Source organism: Narcine bancroftii, chromosome 2 (genome assembly GCF_036971445.1).
Source record: "Narcine bancroftii isolate sNarBan1 chromosome 2, sNarBan1.hap1, whole genome shotgun sequence".
In the NCBI taxonomy this organism is placed as follows: domain Eukaryota; kingdom Metazoa; phylum Chordata; class Chondrichthyes; order Torpediniformes; family Narcinidae; genus Narcine; species Narcine bancroftii.
The window spans coordinates 291235455-291250277 of record NC_091470.1 but is presented as its reverse complement, the minus strand read 5'-3'; the positions used below and the strand labels follow the sequence as shown (position 1 = coordinate 291250277).

At 41.7% G+C, this 14823-nt stretch overlaps 1 protein-coding gene across 1 annotated transcript in view; it reads left to right on the top strand.

Annotated features, from left to right (window-relative positions):
- The window catches only part of LOC138755400 (centrosome and spindle pole-associated protein 1), a 226372-nt gene that overhangs the window by 57511 nt on the left and 154038 nt on the right, over nucleotides 1-14823 (top strand). The window contains exons 8-9 of the mRNA XM_069921323.1: nucleotides 1269-1361; nucleotides 7092-7193. Of these exons, the coding sequence (XP_069777424.1) occupies nucleotides 1269-1361; nucleotides 7092-7193 (195 nt within the window). The remainder of the gene's footprint in view (nucleotides 1-1268; nucleotides 1362-7091; nucleotides 7194-14823) is intronic.

Sequence of the window (14823 nt, the reverse complement as noted above, 5' to 3'; positions counted from 1 at the left end):
GATGGGTGGGGTATAGAGGGGTATTGACTGTGTGCGGATTAGTGGGATGATTAGTGGGATGAGGCAGAATAATAGATCGGCACATTCTAGAAGAGTCTGTTTTCTGTGTGTATTATTGTATAGTTCTAAATTATTATTTTCTGTAAAAGGGAATTTGGGGTAATTTAAAATCTCTTGATCTTCCTTGATCTTTCTGGGATGATTTTTAGGACAATAATTTAAGTCCTTTCAGAATGCGGCACGGTTAGCGTAGCAGTTAGCGCAATGCTGTTACAGCTCCAGTGATTGGGTCCAGGAGTTTGAATTTTGTGCTGTCTGTAAGGAGTTTGTATGTTTTTCCTGGGGACTCCAGTTTTCTCCCACCATTCAAAACATACCAGGGTTGTAGGTCAATTGAGTATAATTGGGTGGCATGGCTCATGGGCCAAAAGGGCCTGTAACCGTGCTGTATGACTAAATTTAAAAATTAAATGCTTCAGTGCAATAGATTTATTTTAACACATCTAGTTCCATTTTGGTTTCTGACAAAGAATAGAAAAATTGTGATGTTGAATAAGCTTGTTTATGGACTCTGCTTACAACCAACCAACCAAGGCGGCTCATTAGCAACAATGGGGAGGGAAAAAAATAATAGTTGTGTACTGTTAATTTTTGTAATTTTATTTTGTGTATATTCTGTTATTCATGGGACACTAAAATCAAGTGGTAATGACTGAACCCATGTATAAGATGTAATTCACTTCTCATTTTAAGCAATGTCCTTTTTACTTATTTTTAGATTATTATAGCCTAGGTTTGGCAGTACATAGTGAAGGAATTTACCCATATTTTTAAACTTGCTGTGCCCAACATTTGTAGGCTTTTGCAGATATAAGAAATGGAAATAAGGTTATGAATTTTACAAGGCATTCTGCTAAGGTAAAATCAGAATAATTGATGTAACATGTCTGGTTCAAATTAGGAAGTTAATTTTGAATATCTAATTTGGTGGCAAATTTCTTAGACAAGGCAAAATGAATAATGGTTAAAAATGGTTGGATTAAAAGAAAGTCTTTTTTTTTTAAAACTGACATTTTATATCTGAGTGAAAGAAGGATTTTTTGTGCCAAGGTAGTTGTTTAATTTTTTTTTTAGTTATATTCCCAAATAATTATCTTGCACTTGAATTGACTCACCATAACTTTTTCTGTGCATCTATCTTATTTAATAATTGAATATGCTTGTGCAGTTAAAAAACATTTCAAACTATTTGAACTATTCCTTTCCAGAAATGTACAGACACAGACAGACAGATCAGGGGATTATGAAAATTATTTTCCTGATTCTAACAACTATTTCCAGAGATGGAAAAATGAGTACAGGTGAATAATAAATCAAAGCTATTGTTTCCATTTAGAGATTTATTGTCTACTTTCGTATTGTATGTTCCTTGTTCATATTCCATCTCCCAACTTCTACTTCAATAAATTTCTGTGTACTATCATTTTACTTCAGTTTCTCTAGTGTAACCTGCAGAATTCTTTGTTTCTTTAGCTAGTCTGTGGGATTTCTGTACTTTTAATTTTTACCAATATTTCATTTGTATCATTCATTTGGTTCTCATTGCAAATTTGGATGTCTTGGATGGTATTTATAAAGCCCCATTTTCCAGTGGCACAGAACTTAAAAACAAACAAGTTACACCATTGTTAAATAGAATATTGGCAAGACTGCAGAGGACAGTTTTAGTTTATACATTGCAAAAGCAATATAGAGACAATGGTGAAGATTTACCAAGCTGATTCTGAATCGGACATAACTGAGTATGCTACAGTTCTTATCACCACAAAAGAGAAAACTTAGATACTTAAATCTGAAGAGCTTCAAAAAATCCAGAAATAAAACACAAAAGTCTACCAGACACTGGATGAGTAAAATCACAATGCTGCTTCAATTCAGCAAGGTCAATCAGAGTCTTTTATATAACAAAAAAATACATAACAGACATTTCGGGCTTTATCCCTTCATCATGGTATGGAAAAATGTTGACAGGCATCTGAATAAAATGGTAAGGGGGAAGGCATTGGGGAGGAGCATGGTAGTGTGAGAAACAGAAGTACCTTCACAGAATTTGCTCGACAAAAATTGAGAACAAACGACGGGAGGACGTTGAGGAAGCGCGCTAGGAATAGCTACTGGACTCTGGTAAGAGGAACTTTATTTTCCTGCCAATATGGGAGGAGGAAGTAGCAAGGGAAAAAGGCCTGAAGAAAGAAAAGGGGATAAGATACCAAAACATAGTCCGTTAGGATTAATGTTGTCCAATTGGGGTGCGGGGAAAACCCGTGAGAAGGATAAGCAGACCATGGTCAGGTATTGTTCGCAGGAATGGGTTAAGAATCCGATCAAGGGGAATTCAGTATATTGGCCAAAGTTCAGTGTGAGGCCCTTTGGGAGGAAGGGGCAGGACTCTTTTGAATGACCCTCGCAGCAAATCTCTCCTCCCTCTCAAGTCAGTTGAGGCGGTAATCTGACACTCTGTGAGCGAGTCATCATACCACTCCTACTTTCTCCCTCTTTCTTTAACTGGGGAGGGGAAGGGGAAGGTAAAGAAGGGTAAAGTGTAGGGGCGGGGGAAGGAATGGGAGCCGGCACAGAGGAAACATAAGGTGGGGGAAGGGAATGTAACACATCCCATCCCTTTATTTCGGGGGCAGAAGGCCCCTCATCCTTCTTATTTTTAAATTCCTTCTCGTTCAAAATCATCTGATCAGATGATCCACTAAGCCAACAGGCTGCATATTCTCTACTCTCGGTATTATCCCCTTGATTTTGGTAGAGCCAGATGTTCAATGCCTGACACATCCAGTCCTCGTCGGATCCGAACTTTGGCCAATATACTGAATTCCCCTTGATCGGATTCTTACCCATTCCTGCGAACAATACCTGACCATGGTCTGCTTATCCTTCTCACGGGTTTTCCCCGCACCCCAATTGGACAACATTAATCCTAACGGACTATGTTTTGGTATCTTATCCCCTTTTCTTTCTTCAGGCCTTTTTCCCTTGCTACTTCCTCCTCCCATATTGGCAGGAAAATAAAGTTCCTCTTACCAGAGTCCAGTAGCTATTCCTAGCGCGCTTCCTCAACGTCCTCCCGTCGTTTGTTCTCAATGCCTCTTCTCGGATATCACTCGCTTCGTCCACTGACAAGTCACCCGCCGTCCGTGAGTCCAGCTGAATCAGCTGGGGTGCACCTACCCTCGTCGTCGGGCACTCTGTCAGTGGAAGGAGTGTGATCCCGGACGAGCCCCCATTTGTGAGAAACAGAAGTACCTTCACAGAATTTGCTCGAGACAAAAATTGAGAACAAAGAACATTTATTATACAACAATGCAAAGTTGGGTGCTTCCCCTTACCCTGGGAATACACACAGATACTGGGGCTGACCCAACTTTTATACATTTCATTTCAGTACAGAGATACCTTCCCCCCAACATTCTTCTGCCTCCTGGATTGGTTTAGCATTAGGTAATTCTGCCCACGTGGATTCTAACTTCTTATCAGTTTATGTGCCTTCCTGCAAACTTGTTAGCCAGGAAGTATCATGTCTTTGTTCTTCACTCATTAATCAATCCCCAAGACTTGCTAAAGCTATCTACTTGTTATCTTGTTTTGAAGATCCTTAGTTTATTACACTTTTACAACCCTTCCTCTTGTTCCAGCATCCCTTCACCCTGATTTCACCCATAATACTTCATCTCTAATGAGCATTTGCTTGACTCCTCACATTCCAGTATCCCTTCACCTTAAGTTAACCCATAATACTTTATTCTTAATTGACACTTGCTTCCAGTATCTCTGGACTCCTAACATTCCAATATCCCTTCACCTTAAGTTAACCCATAATACTTTATTCTTAATTGACACTTGCTTCCAGTATCTCTGGACTCCTAACATTCCAATATCCCTCACAGTAGCAATGTCAGGAGGTAATAGGTGGAGAAGGGAGAGAGGGCACAGAAGTAAGCAAGGGGAGGATGGATGGCTAGGTGAATAGAGAAAGAAGGGGGTGGAGAGAAGATGTAAAGAAGACAGGGGAAAGAGATGGGAGGGGAGAGGAGGTCAGCTGAAAATGGAAAAATCGATGTTAATGCCATCCGGCTGGAAAGTGCCCAGATGGAAAATCAGGTGTTGTTCCTCCAATTTAAGAGTGGTCTTGGTGGGATGGTGTTTGAGGCCATGGATAGACATGGGAGTGGGACACAGGACTGAAATGGTTGGCCACTGGGAGGTCCCTGTTACTGGTGTGGACAGAGCAATGGTGCTCCATGAAGCGATCTTCCAGTCTAAGCCAAGACTCTTTGATGTAGAGAAGGCCACAAAGGGAGCATCAGAAGCAATAAATCAATTCCCCTTACCTTTTTAGTTGGATGTCTGCTGACATTTTTCCATACCTTGAGATGAAGGGTTGATTGAATTGTCAGTTATGTATTTCTTATCTTTGCTATATAAAAGACACTGTTGACACAGCTATCTCAGCTGCACTTCCTCATATTATTGTCTTCTTGTAATTTCTCTGTCTCTGCTGCATATGTTCCCAAGATTATGTCTTCCAGTCCAGATCTTCTGAAATATATTCCTTCTTCCACAAACATGATCGCCCCTCCTCCATCATCAACTCAGCCCTCACCTGTATCTCCTCCCATTTCCTGCTCATCTGCCCTGGACCCCTCTGGCCCAGACGCAATAAATGCAAGATTCCTCTTGTCTTTAACTATCAACCAACACATAATCCTCCAGAATTTCTGGCACTTAAGACAGGATCCCACACCGGACATATCTTCCCCTCTCCTATCCTCTCTGCCTTCCATAGGAACTGTTCCCTTCATGACTCCTTTGTGCATTCATCCCTCCCTCCCAATTTCCCCAGGAACCTTCCCCAGTGGCCACCATAGGTGTCACACTTGCACCCACACCTCCCTCACCATAGTCCAGAGCTCCAAACAGGTCTTTCAAGTGAAGCAACATTCCACTAGTGTGTCCGCAGGATTGATTCACTGCATCCAGTGCTCCCTTTGTGGCCTTCTCTATGTAGGAGAGACTGGGTGCAGACTGGGAGATTGCTTTGCTGAGCACCTTCGCTCTGTCCACACCAGTGACAGGGACCTCCCAGTGGCCAATCATTTCAATTCTGTGTCCCACTCCCACACTCACGTCTATCTGTGGCCTCATGTAATATCCCACTTAGACAACCTGCAAATTGGAGGAACAACACCTAATTTTTTTTGTCTGGGCACTCTCCAGCTGGATGGCGTTAACGTTGACAACCTGCTCTCCCTTCCCCTCCCTTCCCTTCCCTTCCCTTCCCCCTGTCTTCTTTTCCTTAGCTCTCCACTCCCTTCCCTCTCTATTTATCTAGCCATCCCTCCTCCCCTTGCTTACTGCTGTGCCCTCCTTCCCTTCTCCACCTATTACCTCCAGCCTTTGCTACCATGCTCCTCCCCAACACCTTCCCCCGAGGCTTTTTATTCAGATGCCTGCCAACATTTTTCCATACCTTCCATACCTTGATGAAGGGATCAAGCCCCAAATGTCAGCTATGTATTTTTAAAAAATCTTTGCTATGTTAAAGCTACTGTTTGACCTGGTTACTTGGTCCAGCATTGAGTTTTTACTATGATGTACAGAAGTTGTTTTCACCAGGAGGTACGGTACAGAAAGTTCATGGTGTATGGTTTAGGCAGATGGAGTTGGTGAGGGAAAACCACAGCTAGTAAACATTTGGGAGGACCTTCTTTACCTGGAAAGTGGTAGAACTTGTGGTTGGATGAGCACATAAGAGAGAAAGAGGAATAAAAGGAGCCATGTAAAGTTAGCTGAAATGCAATGGGAGAAAAGAACCATCCTGCTCTTTGTGGTAAATACCAGTTTTGGTGCTGTTAGCAGTAGAACAAATTTTGTGGGGGTGGGGGAGGTAACTTGGAAGCAGATATTAATACGAGTTTCATGCATGGCAATTCCATCCTTCTCTGCATGTAGTCTTCTTAACAGCAGTTGAAGTTTATCACTTAGACTGATGTTAATTTAAAATTGCCATGAAATAGACTGACTGCAAAATTCCATAAGTGTCAAGATAGACTCCAAGTAATTACTATAATAAAACCTCTAGAATCCGGAACCTACAGGGATTAGATATATGCTGCATAAGTGAGTTTTCCAGTTGCTTGAGACTCACTCTAACAATGCCTACAAATACATCTGCATTAAGTATAAACACTGTACGACACTGTACTTACACTGAACAAACTTCATTTGGATGAATATATAAACCTTAAAGCATTTTACTATATTTTCAGTCTCATTCTATGAAAACATTTAAACGTTGTTGCATTCTCCCACTCCACAGAGCCACCCAAAAGACGAACAATAACATTATAGATAATTAACCCCCACCCCCTTCAAGTTTACAGATAAAGCCTTACTAATGTAGTTAATAATATATTAGTGAAGATAAAGAGTCTTATGGAGCAGGGATAAGAGGACACTTTAAGAAAGTCACCACAACAGCGAGCGGCATTAACCAGCTCTTCATCCTGGGCACGCCATTGCTGTTTCACACAATTTTATTCCAACAGCTGCTTGTAGCAAAGCGCAAACAAAGCACTCCATTGCCTGAATATTTGTTCCCACCTTCACCAAAGTTTTAAGTGTTAGTTCAGTGAGCATTTACTTTTATAATTTTAAACTTTTATTTTCATTATTATTTATTCTTATTTATTTAAACATATTTAATTATTTATTTCCCTTGATTTTATTTTGCCAGTTGCTTGAATTCCAGATAATGGGGTTTTACTGTATTTTGTAAAGCCTATTTTGATTTGTTATGGATTGGAACAATTTCATCAATGACACATGTGTTGGAATTTAAATAACTTGGAAATTTGATATTCTTCATCTTCATTTTTTTGAACAAGTTGAAGGCTATTTCTGGTGCTGATTTTCAGTTGCAATTCTTAAGATTCTTTGTTTAATTTTCTACCTGTGGCCACTGAATTTTCTCATGTATTGAAACTTGTATTCCATAAAATCCACATCTAATTTTATTACAGGCAATATAAAGAGCAGAATGATCAGGAATTACCAACACATATTGAAAATGTGTACAGGAAAGAACACAGGAAGCGACCCGTTTCAGCTGCAGAAAACTCTAGGTAAATGCCTATAATATTTTGTATTTCTTGTCCAGGTGTCCAGCATGTTGTCTTCAGGCTTGGGCACACTAGCCCCCTTTAAACCTAGCTTTGACCTTTAGATTGGTACTGAGAACTTCAGAAAAGCATTTCTGTCACAGTTCTTCATTAGAATCATAGTTTTAAATCATAAATGGGGACCATTGCGTTAATCATATCCATAACAGCCAAAAGGGGATCTATAGTTAACCCTCTTCTCACTCTTAGTTCATAACTCTGCAAATTATGCCATTCAAGCAGTCATCCAAATAATTTTTAAATGCAATGAGTGCCACTGCCTTTCAGAATTTAGTGATTTTTGTTTTTCTCAGCTCTCTGTATTCCTTCTCCCTGTTAACTTGGATCTATTCCCAAGTGATCCCCATGCTAAAGGAAGTGGTTATTTTGTTTACCTTTTCAAGGCCTGCTTTAAAAAATGTTGTTCACTGCTATTTCTTTGTCTCCTTTGTTTCAAAAGAAACGCACCCAGTCTAAGTGGACCTTTCATCATAACTTGTCCAGTTTGACAATGCCATTTGTCACATTTGTGCTGTAAATTGGTGAATAAGTATCTGTATTGTGCTCAACTTGTGGTTATTACTAATGTTTTCTGTGTATTAATTTGCTCTTTCTGTTCTTGTATTCTATATTTTGGCCAATAAATTATTTGGATTAATTATATTTTAGCACAATTAGTCTGATCACTATTTAGATGAATTCAAATTATGAGAACTTGATTTATATTTTACATTAATAGAACTCCAGAGTTTATTGAATACACATTCATGAGAAGGAAAGTTACAAATCATTAATTGATGCAACACGTAGCTAAAGATTTATGTTTAACTTAAATAAATTTACAACAGGAATGTATACTCTATCTTATTAAAATTAGAAAATAAATTTTCAGCATTTTCTAGCCATCTAATGTACCATCGGCAGACCCTCAAAGCATGAGATCTTTGGTAGATGCTATGTTTAGTGAGACTGTGTGGAGGAACAGTAAGTTGGATGGGTTGAAATGTGTACTTTAATGCAAGGAACATTAGGAATAGAGTAGATGAAGTCAGAGAGAATCAATACAAGGAACTATAATGTGGCCATTGCAGTGACTTGGCTGTCTCATGGGCAGGAATGGCTGCTGAACATGCAGGGCTTTGGATATTTCAAAAAGGACAGGGAGGGAGGTAAAAGAGCTGGGAGAGTGGTATTGCTGATCAGGGATACTATCACCGCTGCAGAAAAGGGGAAAGTAGTGGAGGGATTGTTTACTGAATCAGTGTGGGTGAGTAGATCACTCAGTGTCCTTTACCATTGTGATGGAGAAGGACAAGAATAGACAATTTGGGAAAACATTTAATTGGGTTTAGGGAAAATGTGATGCTCTTCGGCAAGAACTTGGGAACATAAATTGGCAGCAGATGTACTCAGCGGAGGGAAGGAGGAAATGTATGCCAGAAATGTGACAAATGTTCAGAGAATGTTTGCATGCTGCTCTGCACAAGTGTATACCATTGAGGTGGGGAAAGGATGGCAAGGTGAAAGAACTATGATTTACAAGAGATGTAGAAAATCTAGTTAAGAAGAAAACTAAAAGCTTATGAGAGCTTTAAGAAAATAGGAATCAATAGAACTCGAGAGAATTAGGAGATTGCCAGGAAAGATCTTAAGAAAGGATTTAGGAGAGCTAAAGAGGTCATGAGAAGGCCTTGGCAAGCAGGATTAAGGGGTACAGTGTGTGAAGAACAAGAGCTTGATTTGTGTGAGGATATGACTTATCAGGGTTATAATAGAAACATGTGCATGAAGCCGCAGGAGGTACAGGGGTCCTTAATGAATACTTTGTTTCAGTATTCACTGGAGAAAAGGACCTTGGCAATTGTGAGAATGACAGAAAGTGGACTGAAATGTTGACATTAAGAAAGAGGATATATTGAAACTTTTTAAGTTAGATAAGTCATCGGGACTAAATGAGATTTACCCAACTCAACTGCAAAGAGAGGGGAAAGATTGCTGAGCCACTGGCAATGATCGTCACATCGTCTCTCACAATAGGAGAAGTACTGCAGGGATGCAGTGTTTGGAATAGTGTCAGGTTCGGTGGGTTCACAGATGCGAGTCTGGACAAAGTGTTACAATCAAAGGTAACTTTATTGAACACCCAAGACGAAGAGGGAAGATATCAAGCGATACTTAATTACTCTGCTATTAAACAACTATGTGGACATTCACATCAGACCCAGGTTAGACTCCGAAATGAGTGGCCACCTGTCTTCTACATGCTTGTGCATGTGTACACACTTCACAGACATGGACTTTCAAACACACACTCTACAGACAGGGACTTTCAAGCACATTTCTGATTCCTTGTATCAATGTGATTGTGGCTCTTTGCAAGCACTGATCTATCGCAGAATTATAGCTCAACCTAAGCATAGTGCTCACCAGCAATGTCCACAGTTGTGACCCGGCATGGAGCGATGCGGGGGCTTGGACCTCGAGGCAGAGAGAAAGACATGCATCGATGTTTTTTACTGTTCTGAGCTGGGAATGTGACCAATGATGGGACTCAGTAATTTAAATGAGCCAGTGGTAAAGTATGAATTAATAGTGGCTGGAGTCCAACTTTGATTAGCAGGAAACATGATCTCTGAATAAGTTTCAATAGGGAGGTCACGTGACCACAATCCGTAATATTCCTGACCGATAGGGATGCCACATGTTCCTCCAAAATCCACATATAAAAGATGCAAATGTTCTCCTCTTCAAGAAAGGGAGTAGCCACAACCCAGGAAATTATAGATCAGAGAGACTTACTTCAGTGATGGGCAAGCTGTTAAAGAAGATCCTGAGAGGCAAAATCTGATTTGGGATAACATTGCTTCATCAGGGGAAGGTTGTGTTCCACGAGCCTGATTTAATTCTTTAAAGATGTAACAAAGAACATTGAAGATAGAGCAGTGATGTAGTATGTATGGATTTCAGTAAGGGATTTGATAAGGTTCCCCGTGCAAGGCTCATTCAGAAAATAAGGAAACATGGAATCCAAAGAGTTCTTGCTTAGTCGATACAGATTTGGCTTGCCTAGAGAAGTTGGAGAGTGATTGTATTCTGCATGGAGGATGGTGACCAGTGGGGCTCTGCAGGGCTGAAATGGCTAACACAAGGTTGCATTGTTTTAAGGTGCTTGGGAACAAGTACTAAGGGGATATAAGAGTTATGTTTTCCACACAGAGAATGGTGTTGCATGGAATGTGCTGCTGGTAAATGTGGAGCTAGGTACAACAGGATCTATTAAGAGAACTGAGGAAAATGGAAGGTTATGCAGTAGGGAAATTCTGAGCAGGTATTAGAGTAGGTTATTAGGTCAGCACAACACTGTGGGTTGAAGGGCCAGTAATTGCTCAAGATTTCTGTTGTCTGATTTTAGAGAAGTAGACTTTTCATCATCCTTTTATATCCTTGTCCAATAAATGATGTCTTAAATGTAAAATTATTAAGCTCCATTATCATCTACTAATTTTTAATGGGGAAAGTATTCCACATTTCTATCACCCTTTATAATTTTTCTCCTGAATGACATACTCTACCCTACCAACAGTTTCCCTACCTGTCCAAACTTGTATAAAACTTAAAAACAATATCAATCAAGCTCCCTCTCTCTATTTTGCAGTGGGATTATTTCATGGATAACTTACAATTGAACCAGTCCAATAATTTTTCTATTTTTGAAGATAAATTATAATCTCTTATCTCTCATTACCTAGTCATTAGTACATTTTGTTGAATTTGTACTGGATTTCTTCCAGTAATGGAGTGTGAAGTCTTATTAAAGCTTTAGTGAAACTCTCCTTGCCATAAAGCTTTAGCTTCTAGATAAAATGGCTATCATTTGGATCATCTATTTTGCTTTCATTTGCCCCTATGGAAATTGCACCTAATTTCTTTGAACCTATATTTATCTGTTTTTATTTTCATTTGAAATGTATAACCTTGAATTATTTGCATTGCAATCCTTTATTTATTAGTTACTTCCAAATGCACATTTCAAAGAAGTGGAGGGATATTATTCACCTTAATTTGGCTAATACTTATCCTGAATCAGTGTTACTGGTAATTATAATGTTGCCTTTTATGAGGGATTGTAGTATCTAAATTGGCTCTCAAGTTTCCTGCAATTACAACAGCTCTTCCATTTTAAAATTCAGTGACTCAGCTGTTTTGAGATGAAGTCATGAAATGCACTCTTCAAAATGCAAGTATAGCTTTTAGGCTGACTCAAGCTGAATGTAGATCAGGTTTAGATTTTATTTTTTATCTCTGTGTGGTGGTACACCACTGGCCTACTGCAGGGGACAACCTCTGTACCTGCAGGAGAGTAAGGGGACAGGACAACACCTGGCTGGCTGTCAATCAGTCGACCTGAAGGGATCAAGCCCCACCCGGTCGGGTTTAAATCACCCTCCAGGATATAAGACTGCGCCAGACTCCCGAAGCTCACTCAGAGTTACTGCAGGTACAGCCAGCCTGGCTCTGTGGAAGTCTTTGTGGATTAAAGCCTATTGTGCTCCACACCAGGGTCATGCCCAGTGCGGAATGCCACAATGACCACTGGCTGGTTCGCTGCAAGCTCAACCTTCACTTCAAGACAAAGTCCAGGAACAGTGAAGCCCCCAGAAAGAGGTTCAATGTTAGAAACCTGCAGTCAGACGAAGTGAGAGGAAGCTTCCAAGCAAACCTCAAAGCAAAGCTCGAGGATGCAATCCACCTCATGGATTCGTCCCCCGAAACCCTCTGGGATCAGCTGAAGACTACCATACTGCAATCCACTGAAGAGGTACTGGGCTTTTCCTCCAGGAAAAACAAGGACTGGTTCGACGAAAACAACCAGGAAATCCAGGAGCTGCTGGCAAAGAAGTGAGCTGCCCACCAGGCTCACCTTGCAAAGCCGTCCTGGCCAGAGAAGAAACAAGCCTTCCGTCGCGTATGCAGCCATCTTCAGCGCAAACTCCGGGAGATCCAAAATGAGTGGTGGACTTGCCTCGCCAAACGAACCCAGCTCAGCACGGACATTGGCGACTTCAGGGGTTTTTACGAGGCTCTAAAGGCTGTGCACGGCCCCTCACCCCAAGACCAAAGCCCGCTGCGCAGCTCAGACGGCAAAGTCCTCCTCAGCGACAAGATCTCTATCCTCAACCGATGGTCAGAACACTTCCAATCTCTTTTCAGTGTCAACCGCTCAGTCCAAGAATCCGCCCTGCTCCAGCTCCCTCAACAGCCCCTAAGGCTAGAGCTGGATGAGGTCCTCACCCGGGAAGAGACATATAAGGCAATTGAACAACTGAAAAGTGGCAAAGCAGCAGGTATGGATGGAATCCCCCCAGAGGTCTGGAAGGCTGGCGGCAAAACTCTGCATGCCAAACTGCATGAGTTTTTCAAGCTCTGCTGGGACCAAGGAAAGCTGCCTCAGGACCTTCGTGATGCCATCATCATCACCCTGCACAAAAACAAAGGCGAGAAATCAGACTGCTCAAACTACAGGGGAATCACGCTGCTCTCCATTGTAGGCAAAATCTTCGCTAGGATTCTCCTAAATAGAATAATGCCTAGTGTCGCCGAGAAAGTTCTCCCAGAATCACAGTGCAGCTTTTGCGCAAACAGAGGAACTACTGACATGGTCTTTGCCCTCAGACAGCTCCAAGAAAAGTGCAGAGAACAAAACATCTTTGTTGACCTCACCAAAGCCTTCGACACCGTGAGCAGGAAAGGGCTTTGGCAAATACTAGAGCGCCTCGGATGCCCCGCAAAGTTCCTCAACATGGTTATCCAACTGCACGAAAACCAACAAGGTCGGGTCAGATACAGCAATGAGCTCTCTGAACCCTTCTCCATTAACAATGGCGTGAAGCAAGCCTGCGTTCTCGCACCAACACTCTTTTCAATCTTCTTCAGCATGAAAGAACCTCAACAATGAAGACGCTGTTTACATCCGGTACCGCATGGATGGCAGTCTCTTCAATCTGAGGCGCCTGCAAGCTCACACCAAGACACAAGAGCAACTTGTCCGTGAACTACTCTTTGCAGACGATGCCGCTTTAGTTGCCCATTCAGAGCCAGCTCTTCAGCGCTTGACGTCATGTTTTGCGGAAACTGCCAAAATGTTTGGCCTGGAAGTCAGCCTGAAGAAAACTAAGGTCCTCCATCGGCCAGCTCCCCACCATGATTACCAGCCCCCCCACATCTCCATCGGGCACACAAAACTCAAAACGGTCAACCAGTTTACCTATCTCGGCTGCACCATTTCATCGGATGCAAGGATCGACAACGAGATAGACAACAGACTCACCAAGGCAAATAGCGCCTTTGGAAGACTACACACAAGAGTCTGGAAAAACAACCAACTGAAAAACCTCACAAAGATTAGCGTGTACAGAGCCGTTGTCATACCCACACTCTTGTTCGACTCCGAATCATGGGTCCTCTACCGGCATCACCTACGGCTCCTAGAACGCTTCCACCAGCGTTGTCTCTGCTCCATCCTCAACATTCATTGGAGCGACTTCATCCCTAACATCGGCAGAGGCCGACAGCATCGAATCCACGCTGCGTAAGATCCAACTGCGCTGGGTTGGTCACATCTCCAGAATTGGAGGACCATCTCCTTCCCAAGATCGTGTTATATGGCGAGCTCTCCACTGGCCACCGTGACAAAGGTGCACCAAAGAAGAGGTACAAGGACTGCCTAAAGAAATCTCTTGGTGCCTGCCACATTGACCACCGCCAGTGGGCTGATATCGCCTCAAACCGTGTATCTTGGCGCCTCACAGTTCGGCGGGCAGCAACCTCCTTTGACGAAGACCGTAAGAGCCCACCTCACTGACAAAAGACAAAGGAGGAAAAACCCAACACCCAACCCCAACCAACCAATTTTCCCTTGCAACCGCTGCAACCGTGTCTGCCTGTCCCGCATCAGACTTGTCAGCCACAAACGAGCCTGCAGCTGACGTGGACATTACTCCTCCATAAATCTTTGTTCGCGAAGCCAAGCCAAAGAAAAGACAGTCTTTACCTTGTGTGTGTCTGATTCTGGCTAACAGTGCACCACACTCTGAGGTCATTTTTTAAAATCCTTAGAGTATATTGGTACTTGCTGGATGGGACATGAGACCACTAGGCCTCTTCCAGCATTACACCTCCATTTCCTCAATTTTGTGACTGTGACTTTCACTCCTCCTTTCTTCTGAGACATGATGGTACTATGGAGAAAACAATGTCATCATATTTCATGCCTGGTGTCTCAGGTTTCTCACTTGAATGCTTCCTCTGAGGCTCTAATTAATTTCCCTCAGTATTGAGATTCACAAACTACAGTTACATCATTGTCACACAGCTCACATAGCACAACAAATTATAGTAAAATCCCTGGTATCCAGAATTAAAGCAAACAGAAAAAAGTCGAGGAAAATAAATTTAAAAAATTAAATTTAATTAAGAGTAAAGTAAGAATTAAAAATCTGCAAGTTTAAAATTGTAAAAGTAAATGTTCTCTGAAGATGGGAGCAAATATTCAGTGAGTGGGGTACCTTGGTCATACTTTGCTCATAGCATCTGG